Genomic DNA, 25,993 nt, shown 5'->3' with positions numbered 1-25,993 from the left:
AGACCAGTAAAATGGAATATTTTGGGATCTCCCGTGGAGGATGCACATGGACTGAGGAAGGGATCTACATAAATATTTTTTTAAAAATTACATCTAATGCATTTTTACAGCACTGCTTTTTTTCCCTTTCTTCATTTTTTTTTTTTTTACAAAGAGATAAAATACCACTAGCATTCTTGTGGGCTGCCCACATTCTGAAATATAGAAATCACTATTTTATACTTACATATAAAATGGCAAAAAAGGAAGACGTGAACATCCCCCCCCCCCACTAACCTTACTCATGAAGAATTATGAATGGGTTTTATGACCCCTTCTGTTTTTAGTAATTAAACTGAACAGCACACCCAGAGCCATGTTTTTTTCAGTTTCACTGTTTTTCAGCTTCAATGTTCAATATTAGATTATGTTCAGTTACACCCGGTCTGCACACAGAAGACAACTACCGTGCCCTGTCAAAATAAGGTCTGGCCCCTGAAAAGTGTGTACCACTATTATTTGCTCTTCTTTGAGGTACCACATAACACTTTGCTGCTGTTTCTAGATACCACTTAGTCTGACAACGGCTGGTGTTTTAGTGCACTGATTACAATCTCATATTAAGGAGTGCCCTAGATGTCAGGGGGAAGCCGACCCCCTGGTCTTCTAGCCTTCTGTGTACAGTTTTTTTTTCTCCCGTTGGAGAATATTCAAGCAAGCAAACCTGTAGTCTGATGTGCTACAGTCTAGGAACACATTTTAACCTCATACTCTGTGCCAGCTGAGCCTCAGCTATGCTGAGAAGGGTGTGGAAAGCTGATTAAAACCAAATATTGAATTCTGGTTAAATTAGTGGGATCGTGAAGGAAAGAAAATTCTACACACACACAGAGTTAAAAAGAACATTGTCTTAAAGAAAAACATTGTCTTTAGAAAAACCACTCTGCGGTAAAAAGTGATCAACAGTTGTCCAACAACAAAGCTCAGATGCATTGCAGAAGTAGACTACAATGCTCTATTTTCGCTACCAACTTCACTTAGTAAATTCTGCCAGAAAGGGGAGGGGGGGCCTTTGACTTTTAATTAAAAGTACAATTGGTTAAACAGCTAATATCCACAATTCAAATACAATTTCAAGCCACATAAAACCCTACTGAATCTATTCTTAAAGGAAGGAGATAAATGGAAGGTTAAGGTTTTTGATTTAGCAGGTACAAAACAAAAATAGACAAAAAACCCCATATAGGAGCTGAAAGAGGGGTAGACCCTTGTGATTTTACATTTGCAAACACTACAATAATAATTCATGTAATATTAAAGATACATAACCCCTACTCTTCTTCTTGTAAAAATACAGTTCATTGCTATGAATAATTTACATAAATAGGCTACAACTTTACAGCAGACATTAAAATAATATTTTTTCAGTCAACACGCAACACAGCCACTCTTAGCAGCAGCAGCAACAGCAATGGCTATTGCGTTACATTCACACTGAAGGTGCTAGGTTTCCTCATTTTGCTAGAAAGAGAGGCTTTCATAAGGAGGTGTCAAAATTTGTTCCTGCTCGCCCACAGCTCTTGGGCTGCGGCAGCGGCAGAAACACAAGTATCAAGGAGCCTGCAGAGCAGAGTTTGCAAGACACTAGGGCTTCGCTTCTACTCCGCACATCCAGATAGTGTGGGAAGCAGCCATCTGGAAGAGGCCTAAGGCTGCCAGCTGGTTCAATAGAAGCCTAATCTGCGTTATCATGCTGCAACTTAAAGAACCCGGCCCAACAAATATTTGCCAGAGACCGAGAAGTTTGCACTGGATTAAAGGACAAAAATGTCAGTCTCTGGAGACAACAGCCAAGTGGTTGCATTTTCCCCTGCTGCTGATGCAGCACATGGTTAGAATGTCTGGTTTTTTTTAATCACGGTCTTTTTATTAATTTGCATGTATTATTACTACATAACGATTTAAAAAAAATAAAAGCAGGACAACCGAGATAAAAAGTTACCTACTGCATTTTAAAAAATTAATCTGATTTTAATTCTTCCGGGCTTTATTTCAACCAATTTGGGATCAGCCTGAATGTGTCATTAACAAAGATTGAAAAATGGCGGTTCAGCCACTGGGGAGACTCTGTAGTAACATCTATTCACACAAAGACAATCCCATACAGCTGGAGTAACCCATCAGCAGAACCTTCCACTATGCCAACACTCTATACACTCCCACACCATCAGGGGGCTTTCATTCCACACAGGCAACGCCTTCCTGAACTCTGGGGCCGAAAGAGCTCTTGCGCCGTTGCCCGGGCCACTTGCGCCACCGAGAGTGGCATGGACACTGGCATTGGGGCGCTCATGCCGCCCTCCCTGCAACTCCCCGCACCGTCATCCCAGGGGGCGTTCCTGGGGCGTTCCGAGGGGCGTAGCTGCCAGTAGGCAGCTTCCTGACCCCTTTCAGGCCAGGAACAGCAATAGCATTGCTGCGTCAGGTTTTTCCTGGCGCAGCCTCGCTGTGTTCAATGGGGGGAAATGCCCCATTTTTGAAATTTTAACTTCAAAAAGGCTTTTTTAAGCCTTTTGGAGGCCAGGGAACCTCTTTGGAAGCACCGCAGCAGTGCCTTGGCCATGCCGTCCCTGGTCGCCGAAAGGCTCAGGAATGAGCAATAAAAGCAGAATGTTTCCTACAACTTCTCAGCTGTTAAAGATCCGCAAACACATGCTTCTAAGGGCAACTTCACATGTGTACTTACCAGGCGTAAAATTACCAGGATTTGGTATGCACGATGCCTCACATGTACTAGGGAGATATGCTAAGAACCTATTTCTGAGAACACAGCAACCTTGTGGTTCAGTATCAGTAGAGTTTTGTTTTGTGCTACTGGAAATACATTCTTGGCAAAAGATTGCTGCCTGGGAGAAGACAGATGGCACTGTTATTTTTTTAAATTTTGAAGCAGATATGTACTGATGCACACACACTTCCGTCCTTCACCTCCCCTTTACCAAGTTCACAATACTTTGAAAATAGTGGCAAAACTTCTCCAGGGGCTGGTGCGTATGCACCTGGGACTACCTGCTATCCCACAAGTACTTGACAAAGTCAGCTTTTCCTGAGCCACACCAAAAAAGAAAACAACACTTTGTTGTATGTGGATCCCTTTGGATATGGATCCGTGTTTAACATCAGCCTGTGATATTCCACGAAGAGGACGTTTGGGGACGTGTCAGGCTGGACCACCCCATAGAATGCAAGCAAATGAAGCTTTTCTAAAAGGGCTTGCCCAAGACAGGGAGAAAAAATAACCGTAAGAAATAAGGTAGTGCAAAACAGGCCAACCAAAATTTAGATGGCCTTCACTTCATACATAAAAAATACCATGCATATCGAAATTCAAGAACGTTCAGGTGTGGTATGTTTATGCACAAAATTGCCCTTGCAGCCTAATCATTGACCCCTTTCAAATCTAATGTGGGCTCAAGAGCTGCAATACAAGGATGGTTCAAAGATTAAGAAATCTATTTTGTACTGATGTAGGTGAGACTTGAAATCTTTATAGGAAAACAAACTCTGAAAAAAGTTAGATGTTTGTCGGTCAACCAGCTGTAACGTTTATCACAGAATATCTGCGGGATCTGAAACACTGACACTGGTGACATTCTTATAGACCTGACTGCTGAATTAAACTGGTTGGAGTCAAGATCAGGATCGTGTTTTTATAAGATGTTGCCATAAGATGTTCAAGAATTCACAAAAACAGACTTAATAACAATCACCTGAATGATTTGTCAACAAACGTAAAATCCACAATCATATTTCAGTAGTTTTATTACAGAGAAATAAAGCAGTGCAAAATAGGCCAACCAAAATTTAGAAGGCAGCCATTTAAAGAAAAAAAATTCATTGTTAAAATTAGGAAACAGCATAAAAGACACCATAATTGGATCCAATACTTAGATTCATGTAAACATAGTTAGTTTTGAAATGTCTCCCGTTATTAAATCAGACCAAACAGAATCTCTCTTTTTCTTGTTCTCTCTCCCTTAGCTCAAATTTAATATTGCCATTTCATTTTGGGGTGGTGGGAGTTGATGAAAGAGAAAGGTTAATATTAAAAAAAAACCTTCCAAAACCCAGTGACATCATATACCCTGGTAGGGCGCTCTCTGAGGTCAGTGTCTGGAACTACCCCATGCGTCTTTTCTCCTGTTCTCCCATTATATTTAGTATAGCACAACATGACATCATTGGTCCCAACAGCCAATGAGGTGGAGCAACTCACAACACGTTTTGCCTTACTAAATGATATAGGCAGCTGCTTTGGGTAGTGATCAATTGTCAGGGGGAAACTGTGTTCCAGCCTGCATTACTCACAAGAACAAGGGATTCGGGGGGGGGGGGGATGATAAGTTCTGATTGCAATCTTTTTTTTAAAAAAAAAAGATCATGAACTTGCGAGAGGCTTATGGTATCAAAGAGTTCTGCAAATCCATGCTCAACCTACTTTTCGCTCCTGCCTAATGCTTGTTAAAAATGTGCACGCAAATCCCTACCCATTTTTACTGTGATCTCTCAGCAACTGTCAATAACAGAAAGCATCATACAGAACTGCAACAACCCAAATTGGATTCAGAAAGCCAAAATAAATGTCTGACGACCTCTCCATGGAAACTTCTGAACAGAAACAGCCTACTTTTAAAGGGTGCTTTTATCAATTACTACTTACTGCGAAGTCTTTATAGGGAGCTTACAAATACATAGCAAGCCAACATTCTTCCCCAGTATGGACAGTTCTAGTCATTCCCAAGAATGCAGCTAGAAGGGGAAGGCCAATACACAGTCTATAAAACTCTCTTGGTATGCCCCTCTCTCTTTCTCTGTCCCAAGATCTCACCAGGTCTTCCTATCTTCTCTTTTCTGACTGGAAATTCAAGCATGTTTGAGATCAATGGGGGATTAAGACTAGTTCATTCTCTTTTTTAAAAATGGGCTTTCTGTTATGACTGGTCAGGGAATATGAGCATTCACTGTCCCCCCGCCCGGACCAGCCCTACGACATAATGCATTAAGTTGGCCACGTGCATGCACAATTCACATCTTCCTTCCCCCTCTCCAAAAAGGGAGGCACACATTAATTTTCCATGCATTCACTATGAGCACAGGAAATCCATTCTGGTTAAGCTGCTGAAACTGACACTTAGACCCAAAGCTCATGTAAAATGGCCAACCTGCGTCACTGATGCTTAGACAATTCACGATTTTTAAAATGTTTTCTTTCAAATAACATAGGGATTGTTTCAAACAGGAAGAAGCCCTCAGACATTAACACAGCCTTCTCTTAATAGTCTTAACTAGTTCAAGCTACTTTTGATACAATAGCTAGAACTGGTCAAGGCTGTACAAGACTCTCAGTTCAGTGGAAAGAAACACTTGAACACTCCTGGTTTTGCTACTGGTCTTAGGATACAGCCAGACAGTGCAACAGGGTTATAGATTAGTACACATTATCCCTTCAAGAATTATCCTAGAGTCAACACAGAAGAATTATCCTAGAGAGTCAACACAGAAGGGGGCAGTAGGGTAAAAAGCTTGGCCTGCTCTTGAGCAAAGTGAGTTGTCGGGAGTAGAGGTCACAACCCTAAGTCTCATGACCGGGAAAACAGAACAACTATTGAGGGAAAGGAAAAGGCCTGATTGAAGAGAACCTCCCCAGGTTTCTCTTGTGCCACAGCTACACAACCAATGACAACAGCCATATAGGTTTTGCCCTGGTTGAGAATCTTTTCAGCGCACAATAAAACGTTCTCTTTGGGTTGAGCTGAGAAGAAGCTAAGAAGGGCTGCTGGAATTCAAACTGGGGAATTCAACTGGATAATTTCCTCAAACGCAATTCTTATCAATTTTGTGAGGTTTACTGGTCGCTAATGATTACAAAGGAAAACAAAAACAAGTGAAATCTCCCTCCCCGTCCTCCCTTGTTAAGGGGTCTAGTGTTTAAAAAGACACGCGCGCACACACAGACACACACACAGACACACAAGCGGGTGTAAAATCACTACGAAGCTGCAGTAGGAAGTGGACCCAGATCACTAAATTCATTTTTTTTTCTTTTCAAAAAAATCACGTTGAACTAATAGAGATTTTTTTTTTAAGTAGTAGTTGCATTACCAACCCAGCCTGCTTTGATCCTGGGGCCTAGGGTTCTCCCCCTCAGTCCACGGCGCCCGTTTGGGTTATTGAGAGGAAGCTTTCGTTGCCAATGTGGCAACGCAGTGCTGCTGAAAGCTCGGGGAGACTGCCGAGTTGCAGCCTAGTCTCTGGTGCTGAAGCTTCACAGAGGGGGTGGTCTCGCTGTCCACTATCCAGGGGTCTTTGCCCACCAGGCTCCGGCAGCCATTGCTCGCGCAGCATGTCCTCTCCCCCGCTAAGTTGCCGGTCTGCTCGGCCTGGTGCTTGCTGCGGTTGAGTTGGGACACCTCGGGCGCTTGCCCCTGCAGGACAGCAGCGATGTGGTTGAGGAGGTCAGTGAAGAATTCTGAGACACCCTCATAACCTAGAGGCAAAGAGACAAAGAAGAAATCAGGCACTGCTGTCTCCCTGGTCATTCGTTCGTTTAAAAGATTTGTACGCTCTTAACCTAAGGCAGGTTCACGAAGGGGACTCCTCAATAATTCAGGCTGCTTTTCTAAATTTACTCTCCTGCCCCCACTCCAAATTAACTCCAGGCAGCTCCTTGTATGTCTATATGTGTACCTTGCTGCCGTAGATCACTGTGAAGGGACAGTGCTCATTAGTTATTTAGTGAGTTTGTATTTCCCCGTGTTCTTCTTATAGAAAAAGCACTCTGGGAATAAAATAAGAGTTAAACAACAGCAAACAGCAAGGTGGTAACCCCCTCCCCCGCAAAAAAAAGACAGCATATTTAAGGAGAGCTAGATTCATGTCCAGTAGCATCTTAGAGACGCAATAAGATTTTCATAGTGTATGCTTTCAAGTGTCAAAGTTCCCTCTGTCAGGTATCTGACAAAGGGAGCTTCGACTTGAAAGCTTATACCTCGAAAATCTTGTTGGTCTCTAAGGTTGCTACTGGACTTGAATCTAGCTTTTTTACTGCAGACCAATACGGATATCCTCTGAAACCATATTTAAGGATTGGCTTTTGCTCATCCCCCCCCCCCTTGTTCTCACACCAACCAATCCCTTTCTTGACCAGTTCTCCTGACTCAGTGGCCATTTAATCACTGGATTGCAACAAATAGAGTCCAGCATTGGGGTTCAGCAGCAGCTCCAACTCAGTGCGAGGAGAAGGGAGAGATTGCAGCATTCTATTGGGATTCTAGCCCAATCCCCAGGAATCCTACGGAGCAGTCTCCCATTTTTGAGTGTGTTCACCTGGTGCTGGGCTCACAAGACAGAATAGGCCAGGGATTGGTTTTTAATATGCCGACTTTCTCTACCACTTAAGGAAGAATCAAACCGGCTTCCAATCACCTTCCCTTCCCCTCCCCACAACAGACACCCTGTGAGGTAGGTGGGACTGAGAGCTCTAAGAGAGCTGAGACTAGCCCAAGGTCACCCAGCTGGCTTCATGTGGAGGAGTGGGGAGACAAATCCAGTTCACCAGATTAGCCTCCACCACTCACGTGGAGGAGTGGGGAATCAAACCCTGTTCTCCAGATCAGAGTCCACAGCTCCAAACCACTGCTTTTAACCACTACAGCACGCTGCAGCAGAGGCATAGCTCAGCCCCCTAAGGTTTTAAAGGGGCAATGTGGGTGGGTGAAGGAAACCATGCTTGGGGGGGGGGGGATACCTGTGTGGATGTGGTTCTTAACAAGGAACTTTAATGAGCATCACTGAGTCTGGGCGAGTCTCTGCTGACCATGGAAGACCCTTATTTTGTCCCACTCCCCCTTGGTGGTGCCACAGGCTTCTGCCAGTATACTGGCACCCCTGCTGCTCTTCTGGTGATGAGGGGCCCTCAGGCCGATTCTCCTAGGAGACTTCAACATCTATGCCGAGGCCTTGCTGTTTGGTGTACTCAGGATTTCATGGCCTCCATGGCAAACCTTGTGCCTGTCTCAAATTCTATCTGACCTTACAGACTTGACAAGTTTCACGGTCTTCGGTGCCCTGTTCAGGTCAAAAGAATTATCGTATGGATCCAGGGGAGTACAATAAACTATTTTACTGGTAGAAGGATATTATCTGTTTGGGGTTACAGGGCCACTGAGATCATGCAGGGTAGGGGAACAGTTAGGCTGGCCTGTCCTCAGATGGATCCCGAGAGGCTCCTGAGAGAGGAAGCAGGAAATTGTCCTGCAATATGACTGGGCGGGGAAAAGTAAGCATCATCTTTGTAACCGCTCTGTTGGGAGACTTTGGAAAGAACTGAGGAAATGAGAACACCTGTCCTCTTAAAAGGCAATGGTTGAAAAAATACACCCCATTTTTAGCTACATTATTTAAGGAAAGTTATTTTTCAGAGAATGATAAATCATCACGACAGAATAAAATAAACATAGGATAAAACAGGAAAACCTGGATGATTTTAGACACTACAGCAAGAAATGTTAATGTAAACACACAAGAGATGTATCCTGAAATTGAATTAAGGTTCTTTTTGTTGTTGAATATTTCAGCTCAGGGAACCAATTTTTCCATTCTCAGTCAGACTACAGTTTCTGTTTCTCTGTCTTACAATGCGTTTCTTTTCCCTGAGGGAAAACACCACACGCTATGCTTGCCGTAGAAAATACCAATGTTTCACCAGAGCCGCCCTGCAAAGAAATAATGTTACATACAACTATATGCACATCTGGGAAAACTGAGTGGGCCAATTTCTCCATATCTGAATAGGCCGTTCTCAAGATGCGCGTACACTCAGGTGAGAAGAATCTTGATCTCTTTTACATAAATACATATTTTGAAGGTTCTTCGTCATTCTTCCTTTACGCAGATCATGAGATATATTTCATTGAATACTTTACTTTTAAAATTATTTCCACTGCTTTAAAGATCACTTTTAAAATTTGTAATTATTTTAGTTACATTACTTTAACTTTTTTAAAATTGGCTTATCTACTAGTCATATGAGCCAGCATGGTATAGTGGTTAAGAGCGGCGAGGTCTTATCTGGAGAACTGGGTTCAATCCCCCCCCCCCCACATGAGTGGTGGATTCTAATCTGAAGAACCGGGTTCGATTCCCCAGTCTTCCACATGAAGCTTACTGGGTGACCTTGAGCTAGTCACAGTTCTCTCTGAACTCTCTCAGCCCACACGGAGGAAGGCACTGGCAAACCACCTCCAAACAGTTTCTTGCCTTGAAAACCCTACAGGGTGGCCGTAAGTCAGCTGTGACTTCACGGCACTTTGCTCTCTTCATATTCTTTGGCTGGTGTGAATGACTATGCAGCACAGTGTCTGTCTACTTTGTGGAACACTGATGTTGTATGCAATAGATTCTCCACAGGTCTTTTGCTCTGGAGAGGGGAAGGGGGCAGTTCCTACACATGAAGCTGCCTTATAGCGAATCAGCCAACAGGCCCTTTTAGCTCATCTTTTCCTACACTGACCAGTAGTGGCGTCCCAGGGTCTTGAGTGGAGGTCTTTCATGTCATCTTCTATCAGTTCCTTTTTAACTAGACAGGCAGGGACTAAACCTGGGACTTTCTATGTAAAAAAGCTCTGAGGCACGATGGCCCCATGATTTTGTACTGATGAGAAGCATCAGGGAGTCTCGAAGTGCCCAGTAAGCTTGAAGTATATCACTAGTGTAAACTAATCCACAAAAGCTAGGTGAGTCTTACAGGGCAGCAAGCAGGTAAATTGGGGCAGCTATAGGTAAAGAAGAAAAGATCACAGAGAAGCTGCTGTAAAATTAAGACTGTTAATGAAGGCAGGAGAAAAGTGGGATGAACAGATGCTGGGAATCAAAATAAAATCCATCCATTCCATTTCACATGGACCTAAATGGATGTTGAATTAAGTGTGCCATAGATGGAGTTTGCACGGCTTGTAGCAGCCTGCTCTCACCTGGGAATGCATTGATGTCAATCACAGCGTGCTGACCAGTCTGATTGTTAATGATGACGTCAATCCCGAAGAGAGACACCCCCAGGGCCTGCCGCAGCGCCTTTGAGATCGCTCGGATGACCTCGTCATTTGGCCTCTCAAACACGCCTTCTATTTTATCAAGCTATAAAGAGAAGAGGAGAAAGGGGAACAATAACACACTTAAGAACTGTTGGATATCTCAGCAAATTAAAAAATATGATAATTCATGGTTTATATAAAAGACTATATAAAGGTCATCTTTGTCACATTAGGAATTTATTTACTTCATTTGTACCCATTTTCTCCCTAATGGCGAATCAAGGTGGTTTAAAACATTTCCCCCCTCTATTTAATCCTCACAACAACCCTGTAAGGTATGTGGGGCTGAGAGAAAGTAACTGGCCGAAAATCAGCCACCAACCTTCCATGGCACAGTGGGGATTTGAACCTGGGTCTCTCAGATCCTAGTCCAATGCTCCAACCGCTATACAATGCTGGCTCTCACTGTAATGTTTCCTCTGCTAGATGCTTTAGGCATCATCCTATGTAAAATGTGACGTTCACGGTATGATCTCATGAGTAAATACTCAAAGCAAAGTTATGCTGGAGCTGGTAACTCATGTAATGTTTACAGAGTCTGTGCCTAGTTCTCATCGAGGTAGAAAACATATTGTCCGGAGTGGGGGGGGGGGCTCATGCAATTGAATGTTGCTTCTTACACAACAACATCTGAACACAGAAAATTGGCATGACAAGCCTAGGTTAGGCCCCATGTTTCCAACATGCTAATTTTCTGTGTGAGGAGAATAGGAGGGAGCATTCTATCATGTTTTAAGTGCTACAACCCAGGCACAGTTCAGTGAGAAGCAGGCCTAATTCTTCACTGGAGCACAAGAGGAAGAAATCTCTCCAACACTGTATTCCACAGTTATGCACCCCAATGATGACTAAAACATGGAACCTGAATAGTGCAGGGGCTATTGTCTGTCTAGGACAAGGGAGGCCTGCAATTGAAATCCTTACTCAGCTATGAAAGCCTATCTCAGGCTGAAGTATTTTGGAGACTATCCTGGTTGATTTGGAGTGATCCCCGTTTCAACAGAAAACAATAATAAAAACACAGCGCTTTCAAGTGTTCAAAGGTCTTAATACACATTAATTTGTTGTATACCCTACAACAGGCTTACAAGGTAGGTCAAAAGTATTACCTACATCTTGCAACTGGAGGGCAGACTGGCTTGTCTAAGGCCCTCTAGCAAGTAAGTGGAAGAGGCGAGCTTCAAATCTATTTCTAGGCTACACCAGCAAAGAACTGCCTCTAACTGAGAAATCCTTCAAAGAGGAACATTGTGATCTCTCTGCTATTTGTAATGCAGCAGAGATAAGCAGTTAATCGTTGTCTTTCAGAAAGAGGCTTCCAGAACTTACTGCTGTTAGGACTGAAGAGGATTCTGGCTTTGATACATTGTGGCTGTTGAAAAATATCGATTCTCGATCTGCAGTTGGGAGAAAGGTAAAAGACAAAAGATCAAGCATGTTAAAGCATAATTCTGAAAGATGGGAATATACAGGTATAGTGTTAGCATAAATAGCATAAAATGCATCCTTTCAATTCTAAACGATCATCTTGGTTCCTAATAGGATTTTAGCTGAGAAAAACCAACACTAGGGGGCAGCGCAGTCCAGCAACTGAGATGGGCATTTCCATCGGCCATGAACAATCTCCACATGTTACCAGCACACCCAGGAGTGGGCTCTAGCTCCGTTCCAGCATCAGTACCACAATAGCCCACAGCACAGATGGTGAGATGGCAGCCTTGCTGCAAACGGCTGAAAGAAGTGGTACGTACAGCCTTTAAAGAACAAAAGGACAACGTTCACAATGCCAAGACACAGACTGCTGCAGAAGGAGAGCATGAGATTGATGGAGCTTGGCACCTTTTGCTTGGTTAAAGATTAGAAGAGGGTGTTTCCTCTGGAATGATATTGCTGGGGGGCACTCCACAACTAACGTGATTTTAAAGAAAATGTTTAAAAGGCTAAAAAAAGTGCAGACACAGTGGAGGGGCAATGCTCATGATTAGTGTCGTCCTCAGCACTGCCTCCTGCGACTCTCATATAACTGTAACCCATGCCAATGTAAGGGAAGAATCATATTTCTTCAAGGGACAATATACTATGGTTTGATTGCAAGACAAGTAAGACTTGCCCTTTACTTTAAGGGAAGACACAGGAATCCAGTGCAAACCGTGAGAAGCAGCTGAGCATTTCCTGCATACCTCTCCCACACACTGGGATGCACTCTATGGTCCAGTTCTTTCAAAAAGTCAACACTGTTCTCCTGACAAAAATGAATGTCAGGGGGGAAACCCCACCCAATTTCATCCCAAATAATAATAACTCATTCATTTGTATTGCTCTACATACAACAAAATGACAGTCGTATATGTTTAGGGTTACGACTTGAGAGTCTGCACTATTTATCAGGCCCAACGGGGTTGGCCACAGGACAAAGTCTGTGGCCAGCAGAGAATCCCCTTTTGCATCCTGCTTGGTCAGACCTGGCCGACAGGCACCCTGGCTGCCTGCAGTTTGGAAGAGGTTTTATAGTGTTGGTCCTTTCTGCTCTCCCGTGTCAAACTGCTCCTCCTGCCTTTAACCCATATCTAACTCTAGCTTGGATCTTTGGGTTTTGGATACACCTATTACTTCCCCGCTGTTACACAAGTTACCATGACCGCCTTATCCCTGTAAATATCTTGCTCGTGTGTGTTTAATGGCTTAAGTGGAAACTCATGGAAGATCACAAAGGTTAATTCGATGATCGGGAGGGGAGGGGAATCACAAGACTCACTTTCTCTAGTCATGGAGGAAGTTGACAGGAGGGCCAAACTAGACGAGACACAATGGGAATTCTATGTGTGGAGCCCCCAGTAGTCTGTGCATGGAGCTCCCAGTGATCTGTGCATGGAGCTCCCAGTGATTTAGTCCTTTTAAGTAACAAATACACGGAACCCCAATTTGGATGGGGACTGCAGTGTGGTGGGGGGGTTTAAACCTCCCCCCTCACTGTTTTCCCTACCTGAAACAACCCTGAAGAGCTGCAATTTGCCCACTGGACAAACATATAGGTCCTGATCCAAATTGAGGTCCTGAGCACCAGCTATTTAAAAGAAAACAGACAAACACACACACACTGGGAGCTCTAGACACAGAATTCCCAGTGTTAAGTCTGGTTAGGTTCCAGAGGTCCTCACTTCAGAGGTTAACCAAAACATTGGGGTGGGGGGGAACAAGACAATTATCAGAAATGTAACAGTAAATATTTTTGGAACGAAGTCCATACTGAAATTCAATTTTTTTTAAAAGTTACATTTGCAATGGATCCTACAAACATGTTGCTAGGAATAGTACCAACTGCCACTGTGAAATCCTCGGAAGAGTTGATCAGGTATATGATCACAGCAGCTAGAATAGTGATTGCTACAAAGTGGAAGTCAAAAGACTTCCCAAATGTAGAAGAATGGAAGGATAAATTAACAGAGTATGCAGCGATGGCCACATTGACAAATCAAGTGAATAAAAGACCCAGCAAAGAGGTCCAAAAGAATTGGACATTGTAGTATTCATACATTTCGTAAAACATGCATAAATAAAATAGAAAATTATTAGAAATAATTTTATATTGGAAAAGTTAATAATAGAAATTAATTGTTTAAATATAAATTAGCACTAGTGATAAAATCAGATGAATATTTAGTAAGGCAAGCTCTGTTATATAATTGCAAAAGTATTAATACTATAGATAATACTATAATATTATAATGAAGGAGTAAGTTAACAGTAGTATCTTTATTATTAAGAAGCTAGAATAGCATATAATAAAGGGAAATTACTGAAATGGTATCAAAATTCTATATGTTCACCCAGAGGTTGCTTGTTTCCACACTTTTTGTTCTCTGTTTGTATTGTATAGTATTGTTTTTATCTTTGTATTTTTATTATGTATTCTGCATTTTCTAACTCCAGCAAACACAACTTTTGATTCCTAGTACATTAGTGACCCTGCAAAGGGGTTTGGATGTTCCCAAAGAAGTGCAAATAAAGGAGGACACTCCATAACAGCAGTTTAATACTGCTTTGGAAAATGGATCAAATCAAACCATCCACATACAGAAGAAGAGTTGGTTTTCATATGTCGACTTTCTCTACCATTTAAGGAAGAATCAAACTGGTGTACAATCACCTTCCCTTCCCCTCCCCACAACAGACACCCTGGGAAGTAGGTGGGGCAGAGAGAGCTCTAAGAGAGCTGTGACTAGCCAAAGGTCACCCAGCTGGCTTCATGTGTAGGAGTGGGGAAACCAATCTAGTTCACCAGATTAGTGTCCGCCGCTCACATGGAGGAATGGGGAATCAAACCTGATTCTCCAGATTAGAGTCCACTGCTCCAAACCACCGCTCTTAACCACTACACCATGCCATAGTATGCCCCCCAGAGAGCTCTACGCTCTGTGAATAATAACTTACTGGTGGTCTCCGGCCATAGTATGCCCCCCAGAGAGCTCTACGCTCTGTGAATAATAACTTACTGGCGGTCTCCGGCCCGAAGAAGGTGTGGTTGTCCTTGACAAAGGCCAGGGCTTTTTCAGCCCTTTCCCCAGCCTGGTCGAATAGTCTCCCTGGTGACATCAGGGCCCTGCGGGACCTCAGGGAGTTCCACAGGGCCTGCAAAACAGAACTATTCTGCCAGGCCGAACCGAAAAACCGCCGAATTTCCCCTGATTCGGCGGTTTCCGGTTAGGGAAGAACCGAATTCAAAACAGGTAGGAAACGGGGGGAGCCGAATTCCCCGACTTCAGGGTGTTCGGGAAATAAATTCGGCAAATTTGGGGTTCGGCTCCCCGCCCCATGCGCTTTCAGGGGGCTTCCCTGAAGCCGGGCGGGGGGCTCTTTAAACAGATCTGCACCTCCCGGCTGGGAGGCACAGATCTGTTTAAAGAGCCCCCCGCCCGGCTTCAGGGAAGGCCCTTCAAGGAAGCCCCCCCCCCGAGTATGTGCATGTGCCCACGACACCTGGAGGGCAGGATGCAAAAGATCAGAGATGCTTTCTTCCAAGCAACAAAGGTTTAGTACTGCAATGACCAAAACATCTGTGCTAACCAGGGATTTGGATATGATGAATAGTGGACATTGCACATTCATGGGATGGATGTCTTCCTCTTCCTTCCCCTGTGTCCCTGGTTCTCAGGACCCTTGAGAACAGAGTCAGAAGCAGTGTTGGGGGGTGACGATGTACAGGTAAGAGAGGCAGCTGGAAGAATTCACCTCTCCTGTTTCACACAAACTCTTCCACCAATGGAGCAAGAATTTGCACAAGAGGCCATGGAGGGATTTCTGCTGATATCTCTTGAACTACAGTCCTCCGTACCACATCCCACTCTGTTCCCAAGGGTTCCTCCCCCACTCCAAGGTCCTGGAGAAGCTTGAGGAAGGCTGGCTGCTGCAAGGCAAGAAATCTTGTCCTGTAAACTCATTCCATTCGGCTGTCCTTGGAGGTTGCAAAAGCAGCATTACAGAATCTTCTGGTGACATTAGCTCCACTTTCTCCAGCCTTGGTTGCTTTTAGATAGAAACTAGAGATACCCCATTGTTAGTCTCTCATGATGCCAGCACAGGATTATTGTTACAGGCTATTTATTCTCTCTCTCTCTTTCTCACACACACACACACACAACAGCTCACTACTTACATACAGCTCTCTGCAAGTTTCCCTCAGTTTACATCAAAGGTTAAGAAATGCTGATGATCGAGTAGGGATGCTTTCGAATTTCTCATACCTGCCGGTTCAACTTGAAAACTCCCCCGCTTTGATTTAATGTTTCCCATCTGCCAACTGAACCTGCACGTTTTATTTCCGTGCCAGTTTCCATTTCCTGATACCAAGTTCTCCAGTATTTTCAACAATATTCTTGCATCTATTAATTGATGAATGAAGACGAACAAACAAATCGAGAAGACCAGCAATGCAAGCACGGGGAGCAAAAAGACTCGCGGCCACCCCCCACAAAGAGAAATTAAAAATGGAGTGCGTGTCCACCACTGTGAAAAAAATGCTGTTCTGCTTCTGGCACCCCATCAACAGTGTTCTTTCAGACTGATGCTTGCCATGCTATGCTACTCTCAGAGAGAATTTACCTGAAATGCCAGCTGAGAAGTTCTTGAGAGACGGCCTCTTCACCACACTGTATGACTCTCCAACCACAAAGACTTTATAGAGGACGGCGTTATGGTTGATGAAGCTTTGAATCACACACGGGGGCTGGATGGCCTTCAGGCCTTCCTGGTTGAATATGATAGCCATCTGAAAAACAAACACTTGTCTTTGCCACTGCTCATGTGGGTGTAGTGTACAGACTTGTATCACAATAGTGTTTCCTACAAGATCGTTTATGAAGTGTGTGACATAAACGTGCCTCTGACTGGGGCATAATTTAAAGATTCTCCTCCCCCCCATGCATGGATGTTGTCCGCAAATTCTTTCATCTCTTGCTCCAGGGATCAGAGTTCCACTCTGCATGGAACACCTGCACTTGTGTACGTATGGTGCATGTATGGTGGCTACTCTCCTGTGCACACTATGTGATGATCATGCTTGTGTCTAATGTATATGGCTGTCCTAGATGAGCAGCCCATCTCCCAAGCTTTCCAAATGAAGAAGAACTTTTGTAGGGTGCAAAACTGGCTTCAGATGAGCCAAGCGCAGAGGCTCAAGGGCAATACGTAACTGAGCAAACAAGGCAAAATCAGAGCCAGATGGAAGATGAAAGCCATCTCCTGACAGTCCTTAGGGTCCACTACGTTCAGAAACTGTCAAATGGACTTTAAGGGCTGCCTGTGTTGTGTGAGGCCTTATTTAATAGCATTCCATGTAACTTGCAAAGTCTAGTAAGAAAGAACTGCACTTCTATTTCAGACTGCCACAGAGAATGTGAATATAAATTTGCTATGCTGGACCTGTGAAAAACAGCAGCCATGGTATACAAAAATAATGAGACAGAGCATGCACTGTTGTCAGCGCACACCATTATAGTAGGCTTAAACTTTAATTGAGGAAGCTTTATTCATGACTCTCGGGATGAAGGCAGCTGTAAAAACTTTTAGAGGAACAGGGCCACATTTTCTTCTCCCAGATAAAGCTTCTTCCAGTTTGCAAAATGGCTCAGGCTGAAACCAGGAACAGGTGTCATGTCATCATCAACCCCATCTCCCAGCCCCCACTTCCCGAGCAGCTTTGAAACGGTTTGAAATTTTACAAAATGAAAAATGTAAATACTTATGGCTACATTAAGATCTGACTGGCTGCTGTGTGAATCTGATATGCAAAATTCAGAGCTAGGCTGACACAGTGGTTCAAGATGATCAATCTGACCCACTTCAGCCTCAGAGCCCTGATGAAATTGAACCAACAGGGCTTTCTGAATTGCTTCATTCACCCTTGAAGAAAAATCGTAACAAGAACTAGTACACATAAGGGAGTCTATATAAATAGAAACAATATTTTTAAGCTTCAACAAACAGCACCGACTGATGGTTAACACTTTCTATTTCAATGGGTTTTTTTGCATACCACATCTGTTTTCCTCAGAAAATACCTATTGCCACAGCAGTCCTAACAGCTTTCTGGCTAGGGGGCTATGGCTGTAACCCAATAACATTTTTCTCAGAGTAAGCCCTACTGAATAAAATAGAACTTACTTCTGAGTAGACCTGTGTAGGACTGTTCACTGTTTAGCAGTAATGGTAACAACTCCTATAGACCTATGAGCAAAACCGGCATGGGTAGAGTTCCCCCCCAATCTCGTTGACCTAAATGGTAATCAGGGCACATTATCAGGCAGTACCCAGAGTCTTGGATGGGTACTCACTTCATGAGAGTTGGTTCCATGGGCCACTCTTGTCTTGCAAACTACAGGAATAAAACAGAAATGCAACCTGTGAGTGCTCAAAGCTGAGCGTAACAAAATGCTTAACAGCCATTCAACACACCTGGTTGGAAATGCATCCCTTCAACCAGGCTAAAACTAGCTGCTGATGTGTCAATGTTTCTCTCCTTTCATTTGGATTGAGTTGGGTAGCAGAGTATCATCCACATAATGCGTTGTCACCCATATAATCATAGAGCTGAGAATAGACCAGAGGTAACGTAACCAAAGGTCAATTCAGACTACGGTGCAATGCAAGTGGAAGCAGGCACAAAGTATAGTGTTAGACCAGGATGTGGGAGACCCAGGGTCAAACCCCCACTCTGCTCACTGGGTGACCTTGGACCAGTCACTCTCTGTCAGTGAAACCAATCTCACAGGGCTGTTGTTGTGAGGGTAAAATGAGAGAGGGGAGAATTATATTGCAAGACAGTTTCTGTCCCCATTGAGTAGAAAAGCAGGGTGTAATTATCTAAGCAAATATAAATAAAAACACAATGGCTAGAAAGCAGGGAGCTTCAGATGACCTATGGGTGACCTGGTGTGCAACCCTCGTTCCCCTTTCCTGCTCGAGGGTACACACTGGCTCAACTAGTGCAAAAGCGCCAACTTCTGCTGCCAATATGAGGAATGATTTGTTTCCACTGTAGCAACAACCTGCTCTTTAATGAGCAAAAATCACTGACTCTTATTCAATTTCACTCGAACATTTTGCTCCAATTGTTGTGACCCGAATTGTTCACCATCGGTGCATCTGAACAAACCCAGAATGTGAAACAAGCCACATGCAGTCTCGATTGCAACTTCTGTCCATGATCCAGGGTACTCACCAATCCTGGTAGCTCTGAGCGATTACAATAAATTGCACAACTTGTATACTGGGAACATTTTAAAACTTCAACTTGTCATTATTATCTGCGTGTGTGTTGCAGTAGCTATTTCCATCTTTTTTTTTCTTTTTCTTTTGCACTGCCTTGGTTACCAGCATCTCTTATGGAAAAATACCTCAGGAGTTTCCTTATTAGGGCAAAACGTTTGTTTACGTACTAAATGGGAATGCTATTCCACTCTTCTCTATTTGCTGCAAGGTGTCTTCTCCATATGTGCTTGTCAGTTCCATAAATGGTGGAGAACAGATCCTCTCATCTGCAACACACAAAAAAGGAGGATTCAGTTAAGCTCTTGGCTCCCCAGTTGGTGCCACTGCAGGTAACCACCACACCATTATTCCCACAGAAAACTCTCAGATCATTACCACTGGAGCCCTGCCTAACTGCAATTCCATAGGTGAATTTCAGTTACTGAGACCTGAGGATACCCAAGACACCGCTTAGAGTTATCGATCCTACCATGACCCTTGACCCTCCCCTAATTTTGGGAGCAAGGCAGCCTATAAAGGCTACCAGTAAATAAAAATCACTATTACATCTGGCCAGATGGGATTACCTGTCTGAGTCCAGCGAGTGTTGAACACTTCTCTTAAAGGAGGGGACAGTGACAACCATCCTCAAGGACGCAGTTGTGACACCCCTCCTAGAGAATTATCCCTGAGAGTGAACAATCTGAACAACTATCAGACATGGTCAGACATTCCCTTCTTGAGCACAGCCAGTGAGTGATGGCTGTGTAATCCTAGGCTATCTTGGAGGACACTGAGTTTTCTCACCTGCACAGGTTTTGTATTTTATGATTATACTAATTTCATGATTCTGATGAATTTGTTACTGCTATTGCTATGAGTCTTGTTCAGACTGCTACTGGTATTTACTGATGGTTACACCCTGTCGGTTTATTTTCTTTGGTATTATCGACTGTCTGAACTTGTACAAATGGAAACTGTACACCAAGAGTGCAGGATATAACCATTTCAAATAAATGAGTTGCAACAAGTCTACAGGAAACACACATTCAGAGCTGGAAAGGAGTGAAAGACGATCTAAGTATAGCCATCTGTCCAAAACACACTTTCAAAGAGGCTCTCCATGACCCGCCCCCCCCCCAAATCCAACCACCATCACTCTGCAGTTCTACAAATCAGGCTATGCCTTGACCCCTACCAAGCAAGGAGCTTCAGGTAAGTCAAGTTGCAATGAAGATAAAATGCATCTCAGAGCAACCTTAGACATGGGGGAAGGGGAAGAGTGAGAAAAGCTGACACAATTGGAGTGGACACAAGAAGCAAGAGAGAAAAGTTGAGGCATCCACTTTGGTCACATCTGGCTGAATAGGATTCACTTAAGCCTAGGAAAACATGGTCCAATGATTGATTCCTCACAATGTTGGAAAGCTCATTTCAAACTGTAAGGCTCAAGCATACAACTTTCCCAGACTTCAGCTAAATCTGGTACCAATAGTATGCTGGTCTACTTGTGCGAGCAGCACAAAGCTAGAACCAAGAACTCACATGCGATCAGAGTCTCCTGTGCAATTTGTATTTTCACAAAAGTGGAGCCAAGAGCTTACAGGGCCAACATTACACTGATCATGTGACAACTCCGAACAGTGGGGGTGGGATCTGAGTGGTGTGTGTGAGCTCAAATTGACCAATTGTAGTTAGAACTGACTAGGAGTCAGGATTACAATGAAATTCATCCTACATGTGAAAGACCGGCTGTGGCAGGGAGAGGCTGGGCAGTTTTCAGCTCCTGTGGCCATTCACTTATTATAATGAATATTAGGAGAGGCAGCCTGGTAACTTGTAAAAACACAGGCTGGCAGACAGATTGATGCTTTGAGGCTGACTTGGATCTAAAAAGGAAAAAGAATCTAAACAAAGTTTCTCAGGCTTCAAAGCTTTTGTCTCACTGCTATGATAAAACCAAGCATCAGAATCTGAAAGCGACAGCGTTACAATATTTATAAGTTTTTGCGAGAAGAAAGTTCCTCAGCCTGGTTTAATTTGAGGACTCTCTTAGTCTAGAGAGACATGGGAACATCTCTCAACTTGGCTGACTTCCCACCCATATGCCTGAGGCTCACAAATATCTCTTGTTGTCAGCCTGCAAACTCAGCGGGACGTCTGGTTCCACCTCGTTTCCCTCCATTTGTTTCTGGTACAAATAAAAGGGGGGAGGATCCAGAATTCTCATGACTTATGAATCACAAGGCATATTTTCTCTGCACACACTGTACCATTGCCACCTAGTTAAAGAAGAATTTATCCCCTATTAGAATACAGAAAATGAAGAATTTAAATGAAGATGTAGGTAAATGTTGCTTTCGTAAAATAGACAAGGCAGATTTTTTATCATATGTGTGGAAATGTATTAGTGCTAAAACTTATTGGGAAAATATATTAATATTATATCTAAAGGTCTGGAAATAGATAAACCTATGAAACCAGAAACAATTTTACTAACTTGTCTACAGAGCATGCATAAGAAATATATTCAATACATTCCTCCACATGTTAACAATATCAAGGGTAAATTTTGCTAGATGTTGGAAAGGAAAAAAACTCACCAGATTTAATTAGTCGGTCTTACAAAGTGAGGGGAGTGGACATATTCATGGAGGAGAGGGGTATTCATGGCTATTAGTTAGAATGGATACTAGTCGTGCTGCATATCTATTCTCTCTAGTATTAGAGGAGCATGCCTATTATTTTGGGTGCGGTGGAACACAGGCAGGATGGTGCTGCTGCAGTCGTCTTGTTTGTGGCTTCCTAGAGGCACCTGGTTGGCCATTGTGTGAACAGACTGCTAGACTTGATGGGCCTTGGTCTGATCCAGCAGGGCCTTTCTTATGTTCTTATGAAAGAGACCTATGTCTTGATTAAACTGACCTATTACCAAAATGATAAAAACAGAGGATTTAGAGCAAGTATGGAGTCCTACAGTTTCCAGAATGAAAAATATATTTAAATGTCTAGAATCAGATGGAGGTAGATCATAAAGGGATTGCTTGTTAGAAATATATGTTTTATATTTCTATATGTTTTGGTTGATGTTTGGATTGTATTGTTTATTTTTAATGATGTAATAAGTTTTATTAAAAAAAAAGAATTGGGGTGCTGAGTGCTTGATCTGAAGCACTATCGTAACTCGACCCATACACATCCAAAAAGCAGGTCAGTAGCAAATGCCACTGGCTTATGCCTTGTTTTACATGGATGATATTAAGCTGTTTTGAAGCATGGCCCCAACTGGTTGTATGTTTTGCACCACGCACCCGCTAGAGCTGATTCAGCCACAACAGTATGGTACCCCGACAGCACACGAGGATGAGAAGAGGATAATGTTGCTGTAGTTCACATTAGGCAGATAGTAGAAACTAGCGTTGCCAGACCATACCAGGCAAATGGCAGGAGGTTCAGGGGCCAGCATCAGTTCTGGGGAAAACCCAGAGGTGACATAGCATAGCTCTAAGAGTTTCCTTCAATTCCTAGATCTACCCTCTACCTCTTCCAGGTTTTCTCCGGAAGTGATATAACAGTGCATGCAATGCCCCAACTGGGGGACTGGAAAGCCATTTATCAATTGCACTCAACATCAAGGTCATTTTAACTCTCTAAAATATTTGAAAGAAAACAGAGTTGCACTTACCTGTAACTGCTGTTCATTGAAGTCTTCTGTGCAGACACACATTTGGGACTGCGCCTGCGCGCAGGCCTGCCACCGGAAACTTTTCATAGCCTCAGGCCTAGACTGGGGATGCCCCTCCCCTTGGAGCAGGCAGGGCCAGCTTCCTGCCAAACTCCAGAGTGCTTCCTGGGCGGGGCATCCCCTCCCTCCTCAGTTCCATGCCCGCCGCCGACCCATGTAGGTGTAGTTTTATTTTATTATTATTATTATTTGTATTTTTATTATTATTATTATGTAGACAGCGGGGTAGGATGGGAGGGAATGTGTGTCTGCACAGAAGACTTCAATGAACAGCAGTTACAGGTAAGTGCAACTCTGTTTTCATTTTCAGTCTTTGGTGCAGCCCCACATTTGGGATTTTAGTGAACTATTTAAACCAGGAGGTGGGTGTCGGGCTATTGAAATAGAGTTTGAAGGACCACTTTGCCAACTTCTGCATCTCTTCTTACTTGCAGGTCAATGGTGTAGTGTCTCAAGCAGCCACGATGTGGGCTTTCGCCCAGACGCATTAAGCAAAGATCGTGCTCATTGGAGTGAGGGATCTTCATGGCGCATTTGGTGCAATTTATAAAGAGTAACTTTGAAGACACAGTGGTGCTCAGCGCTGAGCCGAGGGGACCGGCTATACAGACTTTGCTCAGACCGCAAAAGCGGGAGAATAAGGAGTCTGTGGGCTGGCCGGGCAGCCCCGGACGGCAGCCAGATAAAGAACAATCAAACTCACGGAAGAAGAAGCTGAGAAAAAACGTTGATCGGCTCTGAGGGTTAGAAAGCTCCACTCTCGGTGGCGGCAAGAAAGGAACTGAGGAGGGCAGGGATGCCCCACCCAGGAAGCACTCTGGAGTTCGGCAGGAAGCCGGCCCTGCCTGCTCCAAGGGGAGGGGCATCCCCAGTCTAGGCCAAAGGCTATGGAAAGTTTCCGGTGGCAGGCCTGCGCGCAGGCGCAGTCCCAAATGTGGGGCTGCACCGAAGACTGAAAATGAACCATAGTTGCAGTAGCTCAAACTAGATTTAAACCAACTTGGTCTCAGAGATTTGATGGAACTAGATCCATTTAAGAACAAGTTCTCCAGCATGAGTAATCCCTGGACTGTGTTAGAAAGAGGGCTCAATTTGAGAAAGGGAGCAAACCCTACAAGCTGCATGTATTCAAAGCCAAGTCTCTGCTTGGGAACACATGGAGCAGTTCATCCAAAGGGCTTACACACACGGAGTACATTTTCCTCCAAACTCAGCCACAGGCAACCCCGTACAGAATTACACTGTGAGGTTTCACATCATAGGAAGCAGATTCCAGCCAGGCCTGAGCTACGGCACTTCTCTTTTAGAATTCTGTCCCTGTCTGCAAAATGTTTTTCTTTCCCTAATTAAACGATCTCCCAAATATTCCCAGAATGCACCTTATTGGGTTTAACTGAATACACTGCAGACTTTGAGATGGCAGCAGCTAACCTAAAAAAGGCCTACCTGCAGTCACCAATTATCATCACCTTTATCTGCAGCTTAAGAATGAGAGCGAGATTCCCATTATTACTGAGGGGAAAAACATAGACTCGGGAACCCGAGGGAAGCAGATGACAAAAAAGGAAAGATTTGACGGCAGATTTTCACTGCTTCCACACAATACATACAAGGGAGACCCAGTTATGTCATACTAATCCAAGGCTTGTGTAAACCTGCCCTTATCCAGCCAGTCTCTAGTTCACCCTAGCTGCGTAGCAGCATTATCTTAAAGCAATGGTTTCCATGGTAAACAAGCAATAGAAGGAACCATAAGGTGGTAACAAGGTGAGATGGGATTCTGTCATCATTGTCTCAAGCTGTACATGTGCACAGTTCATTGCTTCTGAGGTTCAACGGAAGAGACTTTCCCTTCTTATTCCTGGGTCACTGGTTTTCATTCAGTACCAGTAGTTTGGTAAGCAAATAAATGCAATGGGAGTAAGCAGAGGTTTCCTGCGTGTATGTATGGAAATGCTAAACCCTCTGCTTTTGTAAAATTAACAACTACTGTAATAAATAATACCTTAAAAGGTAAATTCTTGACCCATGGGGTGACGTCACATCCCGACGTTTACTACGCAGACTTTGTTTATGGGGTGGTTTGCCATTGCCTTTCCCAGTCATCTACACTTTACCCCCAGCAAGCTGGGTACTCATTTTACCGACCTCGGAAGGATGGAAGGCTGAGTCAACCTTGAGCCGGCTACCTGAACCCGACTTCTGTCGCGATCGAACTCAGGTCGTGAGCAGAGCTTTTGACTGCAGTACTGCAGCTTACCACTCTGCACCATGGGGCTATTTTTAAATAATACCTTAGACTGACTTAAATATGTAAATCCTTCAAAAGGCATTAAGAAAATATTCATTTTCTAAAAAGCACTGTACCAATGTAAAAGACTTTAATTTGAAATGCCAAGAAAATCACTATACTTAATGAGAAACTGCCTGGTCCCTGCGAGGGTAATGGAAGCAGTACAACTGGACTATTCAGACAAAACAGGGGTCTCTATGTACAGGGAGCTGCCCTAGGTAGGCAGCATGTGTATGTGTGTGAGTGTCTGTGATTTTGCAGACTAACCAAAAGGGGAAAAACCCCAGACAAAAATGGTCTGATGAGGATTAAATGAACTCCAGAAACATATGTTGAGAGCAACTGAGGATCAGTTCAGGGGTGTGTGTTGGCCCCCTATCTCTTTAACCTCTTTATAAATGACCTTGATTCAACGTTAAGAACAGTAGATGGCCACTTCCCCAAGCTGGGCCCTTCCTCCATTCCTCTTTTATTGTATGCTGATGATGCTGTGGTACTATCACTAACACAGAAGGGGCTAAGACGGCTGCTGTCCATGTTTGTAAGCTATTGCAATGCCAATTTATTATCCATCAATTACAAGAAATCTAAGATCCTAGTCTTCTCTAAATTTTGGAGACGTCACAGTTGGACAATTAAGGGGCACGGAATTGAACAAGTGAAACAATTCAGATACTTGGGCCTGAATTTCCAATACAACAGCAATTGGACAGCTCACAGGAACTATGCTGTGTCCTCAGCTAAACGTAATAACAAGGCCACAATTCGCTTCTTTTATGTCCATGGTGGCCAATTAGTTCCTGCTGCCTTACGAGTGTTTAAGGCTAAATCCATCTCCCAACTCCTATATGGAGTTCCTATTTCGGTAAGTGCCTTTAATCAGGACATTGAGAGGATTCAGTCCACTTTCTTACGCCATATTCTTGGTGTCCCCAATTGCGTAGGGTATGCAGTTCTGTGCCTTAAGACGGGACAGGGTTTTTTGGAGACTAGAGCTTGGATCCATACCATTAAGTTCTGGTTATGTCTGCACTTTCTAACTAAATATCCTGGTTATATTCCTGTACTGCTGGGAGATTC

The 25,993-nt window shown here is 43.6% G+C and overlaps 1 protein-coding gene across 1 annotated transcript in view; it reads right to left on the bottom strand.

Moving 5' to 3' along the window:
* Positions 1 to 6,088: 6,088 nt before the first annotated feature.
* The window catches only part of ITPK1 (inositol-tetrakisphosphate 1-kinase), a 165,971-nt gene continuing 146,066 nt past the window's right edge, over positions 6,089 to 25,993 (bottom strand). The window contains exons 5-10 of the mRNA XM_056851337.1: positions 19,064 to 19,162; positions 17,960 to 18,000; positions 16,230 to 16,395; positions 11,460 to 11,527; positions 10,011 to 10,173; positions 6,089 to 6,526 (exon numbers count right to left, since the gene is read on the bottom strand). Coding sequence (XP_056707315.1) covers positions 6,207 to 6,526; positions 10,011 to 10,173; positions 11,460 to 11,527; positions 16,230 to 16,395; positions 17,960 to 18,000; positions 19,064 to 19,162 — 857 coding nt within the window. The 3' untranslated portion in view covers positions 6,089 to 6,206. The remainder of the gene's footprint in view (positions 6,527 to 10,010; positions 10,174 to 11,459; positions 11,528 to 16,229; positions 16,396 to 17,959; positions 18,001 to 19,063; positions 19,163 to 25,993) is intronic.

The sequence above is a fragment of the Euleptes europaea genome, chromosome 6 (assembly GCF_029931775.1).
Source record: "Euleptes europaea isolate rEulEur1 chromosome 6, rEulEur1.hap1, whole genome shotgun sequence".
Lineage (NCBI taxonomy): Eukaryota > Metazoa > Chordata > Lepidosauria > Squamata > Sphaerodactylidae > Euleptes > Euleptes europaea.
The sequence above is the reverse complement of the archived record's forward strand: the minus strand, read 5'-3'. Positions and strand labels throughout refer to the sequence as shown.